This window comes from Cetorhinus maximus, chromosome 4, assembly GCF_964194155.1.
Source record: "Cetorhinus maximus chromosome 4, sCetMax3.hap1.1, whole genome shotgun sequence".
Taxonomy (NCBI): domain Eukaryota; kingdom Metazoa; phylum Chordata; class Chondrichthyes; order Lamniformes; family Cetorhinidae; genus Cetorhinus; species Cetorhinus maximus.
Window position 1 is genome coordinate 85,664,949 of NC_135882.1, and position 19,458 is coordinate 85,684,406.

At 40.6% G+C, this 19,458-nt stretch overlaps 2 protein-coding genes across 3 annotated transcripts in view; one reads left to right on the plus strand and one right to left on the minus strand.

The window, feature by feature from the left end:
- The window catches only part of unm_hu7910 (un-named hu7910), a 148,732-nt gene extending 143,599 nt beyond the window's left edge, over positions 1–5,133 (plus strand). The window contains exon 34 of the mRNA XM_078541233.1: positions 1,630–5,133. Within this exon, the coding sequence (XP_078397359.1) occupies positions 1,630–1,780 (151 nt within the window). The 3' untranslated portion in view covers positions 1,781–5,133. The remainder of the gene's footprint in view (positions 1–1,629) is intronic.
- Positions 2,993–19,458, minus strand: part of LOC144679734 (clavesin-1-like) — a 138,156-nt gene continuing 121,690 nt past the window's right edge. For both annotated transcript variants that reach the window (XM_078540434.1, XM_078540433.1), the window contains one exon: positions 2,993–5,836. In XM_078540434.1, the coding sequence (XP_078396560.1) occupies positions 5,752–5,836 (85 nt within the window). In that variant the 3' untranslated portion in view covers positions 2,993–5,751. The remainder of the gene's footprint in view (positions 5,837–19,458) is intronic.

Sequence of the window (19,458 nt, forward strand, 5' to 3'; positions counted from 1 at the left end):
CTGGAGCTTGGGAGAATGCCTGTGAAAATTCTACCCCAGAGTTTATGAAACTATTCAGCCGTTATTTATAAATTGGAAGTAAACATTTGAGTGCCTCCACTGAAATGTAGCTTAATCAACCTTAAACTAATTTCTGCACATTGATAGTCAGGATTTTATGGAGCCTGCTAAAGGGCAGCGGGGGGATGGAGGGGGAGGGTGCAAAAAGGTGTTAGTGCAGAGTGCCCATTGCCTTCCTGCTGCCTTGGCATTCTGCCATTGGCGGGAGAAGTGGAGGATGGCCCTCCTGCCCAGAGGCCAAATGTGCCACTCAAGTAGCCAATTAAGGGCCTCTTCTGCTGGCAGCCTGCCTGTGAGTTCAGGGGTTTTGGGGGGCCTCCTAATTGGGCACTCTGGACCCATGGAGGGGACCCATAGCAGCCATGACTGCCCCCCGCCCCCCCCCCACCGCAACAGCACCAACCCCCCCACCACCTTATCAACCACCCCCCTCACTGGCCGTGCCAGATTGAACCCTGCGACTGTGACCCAACTTGTTGAGCCGTGAGGTCGCCATCCATCGAGGATGATCTTGGTTGGGTGCAATTCCAGCGGTGGCCACAGCTCCCAATGTTGCTGCTGGGACTGAAGATCTGGAGACCCTTTGAATGTCCAGTAACTCTTGGAGGTAGGCTCTTATCTTTAAAAGGACGGAAGCCTGATGGCAGCTCCTTAGCTGCTTGATTGGCAGAAATTTGCTGAGGCCGAGTTCCCATCACTGCCCTGACAAAATCCCAGCCAATATTGTTACATTAAACATTCAAATATATAAGTAGGTTTTATTTGTAATTTAAAAACATATAGGATGTCTTGGTGACATCCCATTTCATCCATTCCAGACTGCTAATCATCTAAATCTTAAGAAACCATTTTTCCCTTAACCATAGGCAAAATACACATTGACCTGATACTGACTTTGTCTTTGTGCCTGTCTGTACACTACTGAGCATTAATGACTGCAAGTAGTAGTCTAGTGTCAGACCTTTACCCAAATGTCTAATTTATGTTTCAATTACAATGATACTTTTTTTTAAATTGGTAAGCCCTAATGGTTTGAAAAATAGAAAAATCCCCACTGCCGGCAAAGGGGTGCTCATAAAAGTTGGACTACAGGTGCATTATTGCAGTTTGCTGTCTCACCAGACCCAGGAGTAGATGAAAAAAGTGTTTCCCACCAACATCCCCCACCCTAATCAACAAAAAATTCATGACCAATACTCCAATAATAACTGCTCGATGCAATACAATAAAACTGCTTTGAATAATTTTCAAGCGTTCAAGTTAATGAAGTGCGCAACCAACATGTCAAAAACACCAGAAAATTTAAAATGGCAATAGCTGCTTCATCTAGAGTCAATGTGTTACTCTTAGATGGGATATACACCACAGAAACAGGCCATTTGGCCCAACCATCCCATTGGTTCTTATCTTGCACTACCTACTGATGCCCTATTTTAGGAAACAATAATTTCCTTACCAAATTCTCTTTCCAATATATATAAAGAAAAATGTTGTTAAATATCTCTGTAAGCTTCAATTCTGCTTTTCAACAGCTATTGATCCAAATTCAATGTTGCTCTCTTGTTGCAGAGAATGGAAGGAGGGGAAGGTGATCATTTTTGATGATTCTTTTGAGCATGAAGTTTGGCAGGATGCTAACAGCTTTCGGCTTATCTTCATAGTGGATGTTTGGCACCCAGAGCTGACGCCTCACCAACGAAGAACCCTTTCCCCAATCTAATGGCATATTTGGGGCATAAACTGGCAAAGGTTTGAGAGTTGAGCAAATATGAAGAAATTGTCTTACATAATGAAGTGTAACAAATTCCATTGATTTGTTTTTTTCCTGATATTTTTGGCACAGGAGAGTTTTCTGGGGCTGAGGGGCAATGCATTTTGAAAAAAAAAGCAGCCAATTAAATACAAAAGTCTCCTGGAATATTTTTAAGAGGGCACGTAGAAGTTGGGTGATGCAAACTTGAGCTGTGTCCTCTTCTGGAACAAAACACTAAGACCAAAGCTGAATAAGATCTACTGAGGAAAATCCAACATGGCATTTTTCCACTTGTGATTTGGAATAAAAGCAAAGATGCAAAATAGTTCACCTCAAGCTATTGAAGAACCCCTTCAATTGGGAAGATCAGCGTATTATATAGCTTTCCATCATATTAAATCAAAATTGGGTTTGACTAAATTTTATAAGATGCACAAGTTGTCATATTCACATAACTGGTCTTCTGTGTCTTGTATTTCCATATGGAATCATTCTGTATAAATTTTGATTATTTTTATTGTATAGGTATTCAGGGGTTCTTCAATCATTGATATTGACAAATTACATAAAGATGATTTGTAGCTCACATTGCATTTGGTCAAGTATGTTGCACTCTGTACACAGATTTAGTTGAAATCAGCATTTCTTCTTTGCTAACATTAACAAATTATAGTGTTTCATGCAATAGTACGCTTTTAATAATCAAGAACTAAAATATTAACTTTGAATTTATTTTGTCCTACTTCTCTTAATTTTTGAATCTTTTGTTTATAGTGAGTGCTGAAGCCCTCAATGGGGGAGCTGCCTTTGAGAAGTTACTAAGCCTGACAGTGTGAGCGAGATTGATTAACACACACAGTTGAAATGACATGATCACTGAAGCATCCTGAGTTAACAGATGTATCTGTGCTCATACTTAGCTCCCCCACACTGCGCTTGGTAACTCGTCCAAAGTCATTTCCCCAGCAATATCAGTGGCGGTCACTGTTTAAGTAAAAACAGTTGAAATTACCAAATATTATAAATAATTATAGAGCAAGTTTCTGACCATCAGTGTTGCTTTACTAAGCATAAAAATGAATCCTCCTTTGAATACAGAATTGCACGTATAAGTTCTGTGGAAAGAACACAAAATACACTTCCATAAGATGCTAATTGCCACAGATTCCAATGTTGAACTTGTTTAATGTGACAAAAATGAACAAATGCCAATGTGAGAGGCACAGTCATCTAGTAGACAGCTGATACATCTGTACAAAATGCCAAAAAGCAGATGGCTTGTGACAGCCTTAATACATCTACAATAAAATGACCATATGTTTTTATGTTCAAGTTTATTATGCCAAGTGTAAATGACAGACTTTACTTTGCAGGAGCAAAGCAAAGGAGGGCTGAGTTCACCACATAATCGAGATACTTTTGTCTCAAAGCAGTCAAGGGAGCAGTCAGGTCCCTGTTGAGAGATGAGGATTGCAACTTACACCAGAATGTGGGAAAAAATGCGATCTCCACATATTGTTATGTTTTGGCACACTATCTAAGTGGCAGAATGTTGGGTACAGGAAGAGCGTGGGAAATTATATTTTAGTCTAACAAAAATGTGTAGAGATACTGTGATATAAATATATCACTTTTTGTCATGTACAAAGTATAATTCTGTTAGACTAATGCTGTAGATTCTGGTTTTGATGGATTTACTGTTTGCAAACTACCCAAAGGAATTGGATTAGCGGCACAGAGGGGAGGAGCCTTTTATTTCTGTTAATCTGGTTTATTCCTGTCTATCACATACATACTAATATTATGAGAGCCCTTTTTAATGCAAATGTAGTTGAATATTCCTCAATTTCTATTGCTATAGTATCTAAATATTGCGGTTTTATGTTTTACTCACCTCTTTTCTGATGCACTGAACTCAGGATGTTGGTAGTGATAGCCAAAGCTGCATGGTGCCTGGCATTCCAGTGACATTGACTTTGTCCTGAAGTCCAATGAGATTCTGAGTTCAGACTCGAAAAAGGAACATCAAGGTACCAGGGCATATAATATTCAGTGAGATTTATCTATTTAGTTTTACCTGTTACAGGAATAAAATATTGAAGCCTTCATGTAACCATAAATAAAAACTTGGTGATAGGCTACAATGATACTGCAACATTTTGTAAATTGTTAGTTTCACAGTTTTCAAAGCTGTTTGATACTTTTCCTCTCATTTCTCCATTCTGAAGCGCATGTTTGAAGAGACTCAAATACTGGGTGGTGATCATTACTGTCATCATAAGACATATTTTTAGTGAGAGCTGTCATTGAGAACATGGTCACTTTCATTTCTCTGCTATGCCCAGCCTTCAAATAAATTCTAATCTACTGTACATTTAAAGATGATTAGAGGCCTAACTCAATTTTGGAACAAATTTCATACCAGTTATACTAGTTTTGGAAAAATGCAGCTTCAATCTGCTTCTGTTTCAAAAGACTACTTGCAATAGGATAAGTGACAGCATTCTATTCTACTGACAGAGAATAAATAGATTGCATTTTATTGTGTATTGACATTTTTTGGCATAGTTTATTGTTTCCTTCCTGATATCAGATTTGTCTTACTAAAATGAGTGGATTCAGTCAACCAGTTAAGGCACTGCAATTCTCTTTATATCCTGTCATTGACTTGATGAGGTTTTAATTCTAAAGTTAATACTACTGTATATCATTGAATAAAACTAATTTGCTCTGAGTGTTATGGGTAGGTGTTCTAAGTACCAGTATCATGTCGATTGATACTTTGCTGTAGTGGTTTCCTAGAGAAGAGGACAACGATTTCTAGCTGTAATTGCCTCTGCATATATGGAACCTTGTAATCCGTGTTCTAAAAGTTATGATTTTCTTTATAAAGGAGTCAGTCATGTCATGTCTTTCACAGCTGCATTCATTGAATTATACTGAGCTCATCTTGATTTTGTGTTTTCTATGACTTTGCGTTGGGATAAATGGTTTATTATGCCTTTTTTTTTAAAAGAGTATAAACCTGACATTCTTCGAACAAAATGGAGCTACCACTATGTTAGATTTCAATACTGTATTTCCAACTGTAAATAGTTATTTTTGAAATTAAAGTTTTTAATTATACTTTAGGTTTTTATACAGCTCTTAGATCAAGAACCATTTTGGTATTAGTAAAAGTTTAATTATAGTTAATGCTGGGATGAAATAAAATGTTGGGATTGAACATCTGTAAGTTATTTATAAACACAAACACTTGTAAAATGCTGTAAAAGTCACTACCCCTGATATTTCTCAAAATAAAGCACAAAAGAACTTGAGTAATTCTTCTTTATTTGCTCAATCAAATAAACAGTTTTGTGGTTGGCAATATTAGCTTCATTTACTGAATTTAAATAAAATGCACTGATGAATTTTGAACATTCATCCAGCAAATCAAATGGATATATGGATCTTTGGCACTTTAATAAATGTTTTTTCATCCTCCCTTCTATTCATAACTTATTTGTTTTTGAGTTTTTCATTCTGATATCGAAACAAATCCTCTTTCAGCTATCACTCAAAGGCACAAATATATCTGAATATTATGTGCCTGTTATCAAGACCTAAACGGTTCTGCATGAATGAAAATTTGCCTTCTCCTTTAGGCAAAATACTAATCTGCTGTCATGGCTACTGTCAGGTCACTTACAACAGATACAAAATCCTTTAGGTATATTATTTTAAATGATTTCTCATTCTTTAATCAACGTCTGGATGTTCTGACGAGATAGCTGATGGATGACTGGTGATTTCTGAATTTTGCCTTTTTAAGAAAAATGAAAAAAAAAATCACACAGCTGAATGTGACTTGATTTAAGCAAGTGCTCCATTAATGTTTGCACCACTGAGTTCCAGCTCTGGAGTTCCCATTGTGTGACCTATGAAATGCCTTTAGTTCAGTCCAGAGCCAGTAATGGCTGAGTGTTATCATCATCTCTGTCTTCGTGCTTCAGGGCACCTGGTTCTACCACTGACTGCGACCTGCAAGATGGACAAATCATGTTACTGTTAAACAGAACCTCAATCAATGTAAGATAACTGTAAATTCTTCCACTGTTTCAGAACAATAAAACAAAAATTGTGCTTTACTGTTACAAATTAATTAGTTCTGCACAGTAAATATTACAATATGGAAATCAGTTTTTAAAATGTCGAGTGTTAGCTGGAGTACCGTAGCAAGGTCTGAGTAATTCATTTATCAGTCCAACAACTGGAAAACTATTAGATGGCAAAAAATGTTACAGAATCTTGGTTATTTTCCTATTTTTAATCTTTTCTATTGACATCAATTACCAGGTGGTTTGTCATTGCAAACCTTGTTTAAGCTGTAATTTAAATCCTGCCTCTCATTTGTATTTCACCTTACTGTGTTGAGTCCACATTAACTGTTGTTTACAAATTCATGCTGCAATAAACAGAGAAAATGGAAGCAGTAAACAACATTTTAAATATGGGCTCCTAAGCAAATTTCTCTTTCTTGATTTAAAAGCCTTTGCTTGTTGTAGCCAAGCAAAATCCATGAGCCCAACAATTCTAATGTGAACAGTGTTTGAAAATAGCAATAGGCAGCTCTCCCAACAGCCTAGTGGATAAAGGCACCAGCTGGCGTAGCAATAAGTTACACAGACAAAAAGCCACAGATTCGATTCCTGGTCTCTGCTGAGTAAGTTAATGTCAGCTGGGGCAGCTGTTGAGGCACCACAATTAGCTTCAGTGCTTTTAGGCTAAAAGGGGGCCTGAAGCATGGTGTGTGTGTGTGTGTGTGTGTTGGAGGTTGGGGGGGGGGGAAGTTGTGGGTGAAAAAAGGGAAATGAATCAGGTTTCCCCATCATAACCCAGTTATGGACGCTGCATACGTTTGAACAATGAGGACAGTATGTGAACTTAAATATTCTTTGATACTCTTGTTGCATGATAATTGTAATACATTGAACTTAAAATAGTCACCATTATCCCAAATAACATAATTAATGTTATCCACATTTTTAGTCGTAGGCCATAATATTTCTTACAGGTAAAATCTGCTTTTGGATTACATGAATTGTCCTTCATTACATTCTATCCTTTTTATATCTAATACTGTGCCTGACTTTCCTCGTTCTAGAGAATTCATAAAATGTGAAGGAAGTTAATTGCTGCCAAGATGAATGAAAGTTTAACCCTCCTATGAACTCCTTTACCTGTGAAACTTAGTGCTATTCGTTTACTTTTCCACTTGTCAGTGCAAACTTTTTCATGTTTTATTAACTCTTAAATCCTATGAAATATGTTCCTGAAAAAAGGCCTGAGGCTTGCTCAGATTGGACCTTGGTGGTCACTTCTATAATACTAGCACGGTGCAGACATCAGTTGAGTGTTAAGTTGCAGTTCACTAATTGAGGGTTTCCAAAGGTTGATCTGCAGGTAAGTCCTGGGGTGGAGGAAGACTATTTGACTGGGAGTGAGCGTGGACTGGCAGTGGCCTGCAGTATTGTTATGGAAACAGAAGGAGCACTCATACTTCCCCAGTGCCAAAAAAGCATCCTTCGTGGCCTCCAGCAGTCGCTTTAGACTACAGCGTAGCCAGAAACAGGATCCACTCAAGTTTCTTTTTTATTCATTCATGGGATATGAGCATCGCTGGCTAGGCTATCATTTCCCTCCAAGTCACACACCACCCTGACTTAGAAATATATCGCCGTTCCTTCACTGTCCCTGGGGCAAACTACTGGAACTCCCTCCCTAACTGCAGTGGTTCAAGATGGCAGTTCACCACCACCTTCTCAAGGGCAATTAGGGATGGGCAATAAATGCTGGCCTAGCCAGTGACACGCACATCCTCTAAATGAATTTTTAAGAATGTATTTCCCATTCCTAATTGCTCTAGAAAAGGTGGTGGTGAGCTGCCTTCTTAAACTGTTGCAGTCCACGTGGTACACCCACAGTGCTGTTAGGAAGGGAGTTCCAGGATTTTGACCTAGCAACAGTGAAGGAACGGTGATATATTTTCAAGTCAGGATGGTGTGAGGCTTGGAAGGGAGCTTCCAGGCAGTAGTGCTCCCATACATCTGCTGCCCTTGTCCTTCTAGATAGTAGCAGTCATGGGTTTGGATGGTGCTGCCTAAGGTGCCTTGGTGAGTTCCTGCAGTGCATCATGTAGATGGTACATACTGGTGCCACTGCATTGGTGGTGGAGGGAGTGAATGTTTGTGGATGGGGTGCCAATGGAGCGATCTTTGTTTTGGATGGTGTCAAGTTTCTTGAGTTTAGTTAGAGCTGTGCTCATCCAGGCAAGTGGACAGTATTCCATCACACTCCTGATTTGTGCTTTGTAGATGGTGGACAGGATTTGGGGAGTCAGGCGGTGAGTTACTCACTGCACGATTCCTAGCCTCTGACCTGCTCTTGTAGGTACAGTATTAATATGGCTAGTCCAGTTCAGTTTATGGTCAATCGTAGCCGCGCCCCCCCCCCACCCCCTGCTCAGGATGTTGATAGTGGGGGATTCAGTGATGCTAATACATTGAATGTCAAGGGGTGATGGTTAGATTCTCTCTTGTTGGAGGTGGTCATTGCCTGGCACTTGTGTGGCACAAATATTACTTGCCACTTGTCAGCCCAAGCCTGGGTATTGTCCAAGTCTTGCTGCATTTGCACATGGACTGCTTCAGTATCTGAGGAGTCGCGAATGGTGCTGAACATTGTGCAATCATCACCGAACATCTCCACTTCTGACCTTATGATGGAAGGAAGGTCATTGATGAAGCAGCTGAAGATTTCTAGAACAAGAGGCCATAGTTTTAGGCTAAGGGGTGGTAGATTTAAATCAGAGATGAGGAGGAATTACTTTTCTCAAAGGGTCGTGAATCTGTGGAATTCACTGCCTCAGTGCAGTGGATGCCGGGACACAATAAATTTGAGGAGATAGACAGATTTTTAATTAGTAAAGGATTGAAAGGTTATGGGGAGATGGCAGGAAATTGGAATTGAGGCTGAAATTAGATCAGCCTTGATTGTATTGAAAGGCAGGGCAGGCTCGAGGGGCTGAATTGCCTACTCCTGCTCCTAGTTCTTATGTTTGGGCCAAGGATAGAAGTTACCTGCTTCCAGTTTGCAGAACCCTGTCTTTATGGCTTCAGCCATGCAATGGGTGATCTTAGCATCCTAAACAATTATTTATTTTCAGTACAGATTTTGTAGAAGCACAATAAGCATTATTGGATTGTCCTCATTCCTTTCCAGATCTTTCCAGCAAGTTTTACTTAGCAAGTTTTTTTATTTACCTGGTGACATTGACCTTTTTCCTCCTATAGCTGTCTACTAAGCAGTCACCCGCAATCAGGCATGCTGTCTAATGATGAGAGAAAAATTGATGTATCATTTTTATATGCTAATAGACAACTTTCCAATCAAATGGCAAACTTTTAGCTGTCTTACTGTAGATTTCTTAGCTTAAGAAGACTGCCTGCACTATGCACTGTGGGTCTTTTTAAAATGTTGCATTCATATTGCACCTTTTGTGACCACAGGACATTCCAAAGCACTTTACAACCAATGAAGCACATTTGAACTGTAGTCACTATTCCAATATGGGAAACACGGTAGCCATTCTGTGCACAGCATAGCAATGCAATAATGACCAGATTTTGTGATGTTGATTGAAGATTAGATATTGACCAGTACACCAGGGATAACTCCCATGCTCTTTAAACATAAAAATTAGGAGCAGGAGTAGGCCATTTGCCCCCTCGAGCCTGTTCCGCCATTCATTAAGATCATGCCTGTGGCCTTAAATTCACTTTCCTGCTTACCGTACCCTGGCCCCCATTAATCCTTGACTCCCTTTTTAATCAAAAACTTGTCTAGCTCGGCTTTGAATATATTCAATGACTCAGGGAAGAGAATTCCAAATACTAACAACCCTCTAAGGGAAGAAATTCCTCCGCATCTTCATATTAAATGGGGGACCCCTTATTTTGAAACTGCTCTCCGTTCTAGATTACCCCCACAAGGGGAAACATCCTCTCAGCAACTACCCTGTAAAGCTCGCTCAGAATTTTATGTTTCAATAAGATCACCTCTCATTCTTCTAAAGTCCATGAATATAGGCCCAACATAGCGAACCTTTCCTCATAAGACAAATCCCTCATTCCAGGAATCAGCCTAGAGAATCTTCTCTGTACTGCTTCCAATGCAAGTATGTCCCTCCTTAAGTTAGGGGACCAAAACTGCACCCAGTGCTCTAGGTACTTACAGTCTAGGTGTAGTCTCATCAATGCCCTATACAGTTATGGCAAGACTTCCCTACTTTTATACTCCATCTCCCTTGCAATAAAGCCCAACATTCTTTTTACTATCCTAATTACTTGCAGAACCTTTATGCTGACTTTATGGGTGTCATTGTACATGAATCACAAATAGTGTCATAGGATCTTTCATGCACACCAGACAGAGCAGATGGAGCCTCAATTTAATCTCCCGTCTGAAAGCCAGCCCCTCTGACCGTGCAAAACTCCCTCAGTACTGTACTGAGTGCAGTGTAGATGTTTGTGCTCAACTCCTAGAGTGAGAATTGAACCCACAGCCTCCGACTCAAAGTCGAAAGTACTTCCAACTGAACTGCAGCTCTCATAGCAAAATTAGAATTGGAACCTTTATTTAATTTCATTGTACTGCACATCTGCATCGTTCTGAGTTAATTGAAGATAATGGCTGTGTTAGAGCAACAGAAAATAGTTTGCCTGGTTCTTCACTCATTTGAATGAAATGTGGTCAGTGCCCTAAGGACAGAAGTACAAATACATTTGTGAAAAAACATTTTCAAGTTACTGACTAAGGAACAATTTATCAGTGTTAACTAAGAGCATTTTACAGCTGTTTTCTGAGGTTTTCCTGCTGGAATATCTGTATGCACACAAACACAAACATACTATGTATGTTTACAGTGGTCATCCGAATTCTGACTGCTTTCTAATTTACAAGATCAGAAAGAACCTAAAAAAGCATTTTAACGTAAATTTCTATTGGACTTTATCTTTTAAAAGGAACATAATGTTGAGTTTCAAACCAAAAGCAAAAAAGACCTTAAGGTGAAAAGTCATTTTTGAGAACTAAATCAATTGTGCTACAAAAATGGAGTGAAATTAGAAAAAGAAACTTTGAACTGGCAGGAATGGGAAGATCTGGGAATTGTATCATTATGCACTTGCTGAAGGACGGAGTTTCCACAGATATGAATATAAATAAGACCAGAGCCCAATCTAGTGAACCTGTACAGCCTCCAATGCGAGTATATCCTTCCTTAAATATGGAGACCAAAATTGCACAGAGGACTTGATTTTATGCTCCCTTGCCAGTGTGTTTGAAGGTGGAGGGGGGGCTTGTAAAATGCAGCGCAAGGCCTTCCTGCTGCCTACTCGCCCGGCCACGACCTGTAGAGCTTGCTTTGCCATTCAATATGATCGTGGCTGATCTTGGGCTTCAATTCCACTTTCCCAACTGCCCCCCACCCCATATCCCTTGATTCCCTGAGACGCCAACGGTCTCTCTGTCTCCACTTAAATATATTCAATGATGGTGCAGAATTACAAAGATTCACAACACTCTGAGTGAAGAAATTTCTCCTCATCTCAATCCTAAATGATCAGCCCCTTATCCTGAGACTGTATCCCCTTGTTCTAGATTCCCTAGCCAGGGAAAACAATGTTTCAATATCTACCCTGTCAAGCCCACCTCATTCTTCTGAGCTCCAAAGAATATAGACCCAATTTACTCAGCGTCATCCCAAGGAACAATCTAGTGAACCTTCACTGTACTGCCTCCAATACAAGAATATCCTTGTTTAAATATGGAGGCCAAAATTACACACACACGGCTGGATTTTACACTCTTCAACCGGCGGCGAGGGCTTGTATATTGCAGAGCACAGCTTTCCTGCCGCCTATCCACATGCCTGTTTCCTGTCTTACAAGGGACGATGGAGGCAATGGGCGGCCTGCCCTCCCTTGGGCTTATTGAGCCCCTTAAGTGACCAATCAATGGTAACTTAAGCGTCTGATCCTGCCCCTGCTACTATTTTACTTGCAGGAGTGGGGAGGTCCACAGAATTCGGTATCCCGGTAGCTTTTACTGGTGTCATGGTCACTGATCCTATCCCAGAATTGCTTATGGACATATTGAACTTTTTAAGCAAGCTAAGTAAGCTGCCTGAGACTGTAAGGTAACCACTTGTTGGAAAATTCCTATGCGAATTACTTGACCAACTAGTTCAGAGAGAACGGAATGTCACACCTAAAAGGTGCAAACTGAATAGTAATCTCCTGTGGTTGCAGAGATAATCTTAGCCAAAACAACCTCCTGTTGCGTTATATCCCAAACTGTGAACATGAACTGAGTTGAAAAGAAAACAGATCTGGGCAAAAGACATGTTTGTTTTTTTCCCTTTCAGGAATACACAAGGAAAGGGGTTTAAAAAAGCCAACTGCAACCTTTGTTCTGTGTGCTAGCCCGGTGTTCTGTTCTGGTGTGTATGTGCTGTGAAGGTCACCAACTGGGCAACCCAGACACCTGAAAGTAAAAAACTCTTTCTCTCTGACTGCTGGAAGCAAGTCACAAGTCAGCAAAACCACAGGTAAAAAGAAAACAGGACAACTCCTTTCAGCTAACCTGCAGAACCAAGAGTCTCCAAACCAACTGCTCAACTGCCAAAGTCAGCATTACTAGAATCACCCCAACTTAACGGCCACAACGTTTCACCATCTACTTCTCACCGACAAGCCAAAGGACTGATTCTATATCCTTCTAACTTTTATTTTTGGACTCAATTTCTCATTTCTAATCTGTGTGTATGTTATTTATTATTTTTATTATTTTTTTCTCACCTTTAGTAACTAATAACTCACTCTTTCTTTGACTCAAGACAGCCTGCTTAAATTGGTTCCTCTTTAAAACATAAATACATTTGGACTGGCAAAAGATATCCACAAGGGTTGGGATCCTTTTTAAGTTAACCTTGTTGCAACCAACCAAGAGGGTTATGTAAAGAAAGGGAGCCAGTTCATCTCTCCTCACCCGGGAGCATAACAGTTTGGGGTACCTCATTCCGGACCATAACAAATTGGGGAAACCTCACCTGGGGACCGGTCATAACATTAGACAGGCTCTTGTCGGGCAAGAAAAGGCGGACCTATTTTTGGGGGGGTCCCTGTGCCCGCCCCTCTCATTCCCTTCCATGGGGCCTGCTAGCTATACCCTGCCAAAACTCTGGACTTACCTTCACTCCAGTCTCTATAACCCCCTCTTCAGAGACTGGCTGTCATCCCAACAGAGGCCACTGTTCAAGTTTGCCACTGCTGGGACTACAGAGCTGCTAGTTAATTGGAATGGCTGACAACTCTCTAAGGTAGGATTTCCTCCCCAGATGGGGGCAGAAGTCTCACCTTGAACCAATTAACTTCCTACCAAGTGTAAAATGGCCACAGGGTAACTGGCTTTTTCATGGGAGGGCTCTTGATTGACTGTTGTGTCAGGGAACATGACAGCCCATAAAATTCAGCTCAGTATTGTTTTATGGTTTATCGTGTCTAAGCTATACTGGGAAGCTTTCCCTCTACTCATGAGTGACTTAAGCAAAGCTCTTGTGTGCGAACTATTCCATCTTGCAGAGTTTCTAGCTCCTAACTTCTGATGCCACTGTTACATCGTGATACACATCACTATCTCATTACCATAACTACTAACCCATTGTGCTACATCTCACAACTTTTTAATAACAATGTTAAACTATTTCTTAAATTATTTACATTACATTTACACTACCACCGTCTCCCTCAAAGTCTGAAATTCACAGGTTAAGCCTTTGCAGTGCCTTCACAGTTCTCCCTGACCTTGTTCTTGTCACCATTGAGCGAGAGTGATAATCTTGAGCTGGTTCGTTAGCTGGTTCGTTGACTGGGTCACCACTCTGTGAGGTGATTGATGTAGTCTTCGTGTCATCATCCCAGAGCCTGTGATAATCAAACTCATTTGTTCTTGCCACCTCTAATAAGATTAGAGCTTTCCTGTTTCTCCTGAACATTCCAAATGGAGTTTGGATGAGATCGGAATGTGGTTGTTCTGTTCCTTTAAGGACTGCGCCTTCAGACTTTCGTTTTCGATTCAAGACTTTCTGACCTGGTACTAATGTTGCTAAAGTCTTCACTCTATGCCTGGAGTTATACCAGCTCCTCTGTTTTTCTTGTTGACCATTCTCCACATTCCACACTTTTTTATGGTCGTCTGATGTAACATTCGGTTGTAAGTTTTGCTTCAACAAAGGAATTTATGTTTTCAGCCCATGAGCAGCTCTGAGGCTAAAATCCAATCACTATTCTTGGTCATTAGCAGTTTAATGATTTTCACCGCTCTTTCACCCTTGCCATTGGCCTGTGGGTGAAGAGGAGAACCAGTAACATGAATGATCCCACAGTCTTCTGTAAACCTCTTGAAGTATTCGTTCATGAACTGTGGCCCATTGTCAGAAACAATTTAGTTCACAAACCCATGTGTGGAGAAGATATTCTGTAATGGCCTTATCACAGTGTCAGCCGTCGTAGTGTGGAATTTGGTAGCTTCTAACCGTCTTGAATAATAATCCACTGTAACATGGTATACTTTTCCTCTAAAGTCGAAGAGATCTAGTCCCAATCTTTTCCAAGGCCTATCTGGAAAACTAGATGGTAATAAGGGTTCGGTGGGGGATTGGCTATTAATTGTACAAGTATGGGATGACAATATGAAGTATTGTTAAAAATCTGAACAACAGGCGAAGCTAGCTGTTTCACACTGTTACTGTGCAGTAGCAACACGAGTGGTATTCGCCACTAACAGGATGCTGCCATCAAGCCAAAAAGACATTCTGCCTATCACACAAATGAGTAACAAAAACAAAAATTGCTGGAAAAACACCTTTGGTCGTTCCGCAAGCATGACTCAAGCCTTCCTGTTGCTTACCATTTCAACACACCACCCTGCTCTCATGCCCACATGTCCGTCCTTGGCCTGCTGCAATGTTCCAGTGAAGCTCAACGCAAACTGGAGGAACAGCAACTCATCTTCCGATTAGGCACTTTACAGCCTTCCAGACTGAATATTGAGTTCAACAGCTTCAGATTATGAACTCTCTCCTCTATACTCACCCCTTTTTTATCCCCTTTTTTCTAATAATTATTATATATATATTTTATATATACATCTTTTTATTTTCTTACCCATTTCTATTATTATTTTTACAATTCATTTCCATATTGTTTTATCCCCACCTTTTAGCCTATTTCGATCCCCTCCCCCCACCCCACCCCCACTAGGGCCATCTGTCACTTGCTCGTCCTGCTTTCTACCCTTAATGTCACCATTAGCACATCCTTTAGCTAATATCACCACCGTCAACACCCCTTTGAACTTTTGTTTATGACATCTTTCGCAATCTCTCCTTTGCCTTCACCTATCAGTTTCATCTGTACAACCCCCCTTAAACAGCTTATATTTCACCACATTTCTATTTCTCTTTAGTTCTGATGAAGAGTCATATGGACCCAAAACGTTAATTCTGTCTTCCTCTCCACAGATGCTGTCAGATCTGCTGAGTTTTTCCAGCAATTTTTGTTTTTGTTTCAGATTTCCAGAATCCGCAGTATTTTGCTTTTACACAAATGAGTAATGTGGTATATAAATTTCAATGCCAGTGTGATGCTAGATATGTAGGCCATATGTCCCAAAGACCGGTGGATCATATCAAACAGCATGTCCCAACCACTGTTGCATCGAGCAGGTTACAGACCGTACCCAACTAGCCAGTGCTTGCAAAATTCAAAACAGTGGCCAACATTAGATGTGATTCCGCGATTGGACTAAATTTGTTAAATAATCCTCAGTGTGCTAAGAATTACGCTGACAACCAATTTAAGATTGTCAGTCAGGCTCACAATGTGGCGCATTTGCATGTACTGGAAGCTACATATATCAATACACAGGGCCCTGTTCTTTGTAGACAGAAAGAGCATGTGCACACATTGCGCCTGTTTCAGCTGAACAAAATAAGTGACAGCCATTCACTGACTCAGGGCAACGCCTTGACCAATCAGTGTCAAGCAGCTTGGTTTAAATTTCAAACAATGCTTGGCAGTTAACTGTCAGTCACCATCATTTGTGCATTCTCCATGGCACTGCCACTTGCCAACCAATCAGCACTCTCTTCATATGCAGTATAAATTGTTGTTTTCCTCCTTATATTGGTATTCTTGTGAGTGTCCTGATGAGTGCAAGATGAAAAGCTTAGATACATCTTTTTTTTTCAGGAATACACAATATGAAGTCTTAAGTTACCTTTGAAATACCTGGCCACCACACAGATTGATGTGCACTTGGCTATTTGCAAGTGACCGCCATGGATTCTATGAAGAATCTCCTCCCTTAAAACCTTGAGTACTACCAGTCTGTGGTTGCATACAAGAAGATCATCCACTGTCGTTAGATGTTTGCTCTGTTCATGGTACTTTTGTAAGAGCTGGTCATTTGGATTATATTTTGACCAACCTTCTCAGCAAAATTTCCTAACCTTGGTACACTCCACATCTTCCTTTTGTGTATTCCTGATTTCTTGTAGTTTTTTTTCTCAGAGGCTGGTAGGGAGTTTGTTATGACTAATGAGACTCTGAAACAAGCACTAAGTCTTGGGTTACATTGTGATCAACTGTAGCTCTAGATAATGCGTCTGCTGTGGTCTGTGTTTTCCCTGGCACACATACAGCTGTATACTGGTATCACATCAGCCTAAGTCTAAAATGTTGTATTTATTTCTGAAAAAAGAGACATGTCCAAGCTTTTCATCTTGCACTCATCAGGACACTTCGCAAGGATATCATATAAGGGGAAAACAACAATTTATACTGTATGTGAAGAGAGTGCTGATTGGTTGGCAAGTGGACACTGATTGGTAGAGGTGTTGCCATGAAGAATGCACCAGTAATGGTGATTGACAGTTAACTGTAGAGCATTGTTTGAAATTTAAACAAGGCAGCTTAACCCTGATTGGTCAAGGCATTGCCCTGTTGTATGTGTAGAGGCATTTTGATGATCTCTGTGGAATTCAGAAGGGCAACCAATGGTTTATGGTCTGTCTCAATTTGAAATGGTAATCCCATCAAATAATCCAAGAATCTCTCTGATGCCCAGGTTACTGTCTATGCTTCTTTCTTTATAGTTGCATAGCGTTGTTTCCTTTCAGTCAATGCCCTGGAAGCAAAGTACACTGGTTTTCTGTTACCATCCTTCTGGACCTGATTAACCACAGTTCCAAGACCTGCTGAGGATGTATCGTGCCACCACCATGGACAATCTGGGATTATAATGCACCAGCACATCTGAAGAGATGAGCCGTTCCTTTATTCTCTGAAATGTGTTGGTTTGCTCAAGTCTCCAAAACCATTGTTGGCCTTTTCATAAAAGATCTCTCAAAGATTCAGTAACTATAGTTAAATTCAGAATGAATTTATCAGCTTAATGGACCATTCCAAGGAACAGTTGTGGAAAGTCACTGAAGGCTTTCGTTTATAGAGGGTCTACCATTATGCCCTTTCAATGTATAACATGTCCCAAGAAATTTACATTTCTCACTCAAGGTGAGACCTGCCTCTTGTTACACTTTCAGAACTTCACAAACTCTGTAATCATGCTCCTGTCTTGTGGCTCCATGGGTAAGCACGTTATCCCTATGATAAATTACTCTCTGTTTTTCTTCGAGAATGTTTGGCATGGTTCGCTGGAATATCTCTAGAGCTGATGATATCCCAAAGGGAAGACAGTTAAAAAAGAATCGTTCGAACGGCATAATAAATGTTGTTCACAGCCTGGGCTAGGGGTTGAGGGGTATTTGCCAAAATCCGCTATTAGTGTTAGATTTAGCGAAGAGCACACTGTAGGCAAGTTTTGGCAAGCTGTCATCAACTGAGGACATGGGATTGATTTCTCTCTGGACTCTTTGTTCAATTACGTGAGATCTATGCAAAGCCTGAGCTGACTATTCGGCTTGGGAACTGTTACGAGCCCCAAACACCACCTAGTTGACTCCGTGACACGACACTTCTATGTAACATTCTGTCGAGTTCAGAAATGGGTGTGGTACCCTCCTGGGAGCGTATAGACATACAGGCTTAGCATCTTGAAGCAAAGTAATATTATATTCATGCTTGAGTTTACCAAGCCCCTGAAAAAGCTGTGGAAATTCTTGGTGGAATTCTGTCCCATTGTCTTGTTGTAGGACTTCATCCACTTTTTTCAGAATGCCCAGTTGTATACATGCATTTCTGTTCAGTAAAGATATGCTTTGATTGTGCAAAATATAGAGGGTCTCTGTAATCTGTCACCCCTTGTAGAAAAATGTGGTAGTTATCTGATCTTTTACTGGAAGATCCGTACCACCTTTAATGCTTGAAGGCTGGATGTCTACTGTTTTGAGCCATTCCAAATGATCAGCCAGTATTTTAACACCAGCTCCAGTGTCAGTTTTGAAGCCAGCTTTAAAGCCTTTAACTTCCAAAGTGACTGACCGAAAGTCTTGTTTGTGATCCTTTACTTCTCCTAGGAAATCTATACTTTCATTTCCTTCCCTATTCTCAATTTCTTGAATTGTCTGTGTTTCATAGACATTTACTTGCTTTATTCCTTTAATGAAATTTTTAGATTTACAGAACTGCTTGAAGTATCTTGTCTTTCCCCACTGGAAACACTCTGTTCCCCCTGCTGGGCAACCCTGCCTTCTGTGCTGCTTTTTAGCGTCACAGTGTAAGAACCTCAAGAGAGCTACCGAAGCATTTCCGACCCTTTTGCCCGTTTTGGTGAGCTTTCAAGTTGGCATGGCTGCCACTTTTGAGCGTACCCAACTAACAGACTCATCTGAAGCCTTGGTATCTTGATTGATTATATCATGATTTTGCTCCCTAAGTTTGGCCTGCCTATCGTATTGAACTGCTTGATCGCTTGTTAGGTCGTCTTTTGTCTGTAAAAACTCTAACCGCTTTTCGTCATGGACTCCAACGACAATGCAGTCACAAGTAAGTTCATCTTTCAATGCACCATACCTGCAAAACTGACTAGCCTACACAGGCCTGCATCGTGTCTGCAGCAGTTCTCCATATAAGCATTAGGACCTAGTGCCATTGCCCTGCCTTTTCCTAGTACCCCTGCATATTGTTTCTATTCAAATAATCATGTAATGCCCTCATGGATGCCTCGATTGAACCTGCCTCCACCACACTTCCAGGAAGTGCATTCCAGACCCGAACCACTCATTGTGTGAAAAAGTTTTTTCTCACGTCACATTTACTTCTTTTGCAAATCACTTTAAATCTGTGCCCTCTCGTTCTTGATCCTTTTATGAGCAGGAACAGCTTCTCCCTATCCACTCTGCCCAGCCCCCTCATGATTTTGAACGTCTCTATCAAATCTCCTCTTAGCCTTCTTCTCTCCAAGGAGAACAGTCCCAACCTTTCCAATCTATCCTCATAGTTGAAGTTTCTCAACCCTGGGATCATTCTTGTAAACCTCTTCTGCACACTCTCCAATGTGTTCACATGCTTCCTATAGTGTGG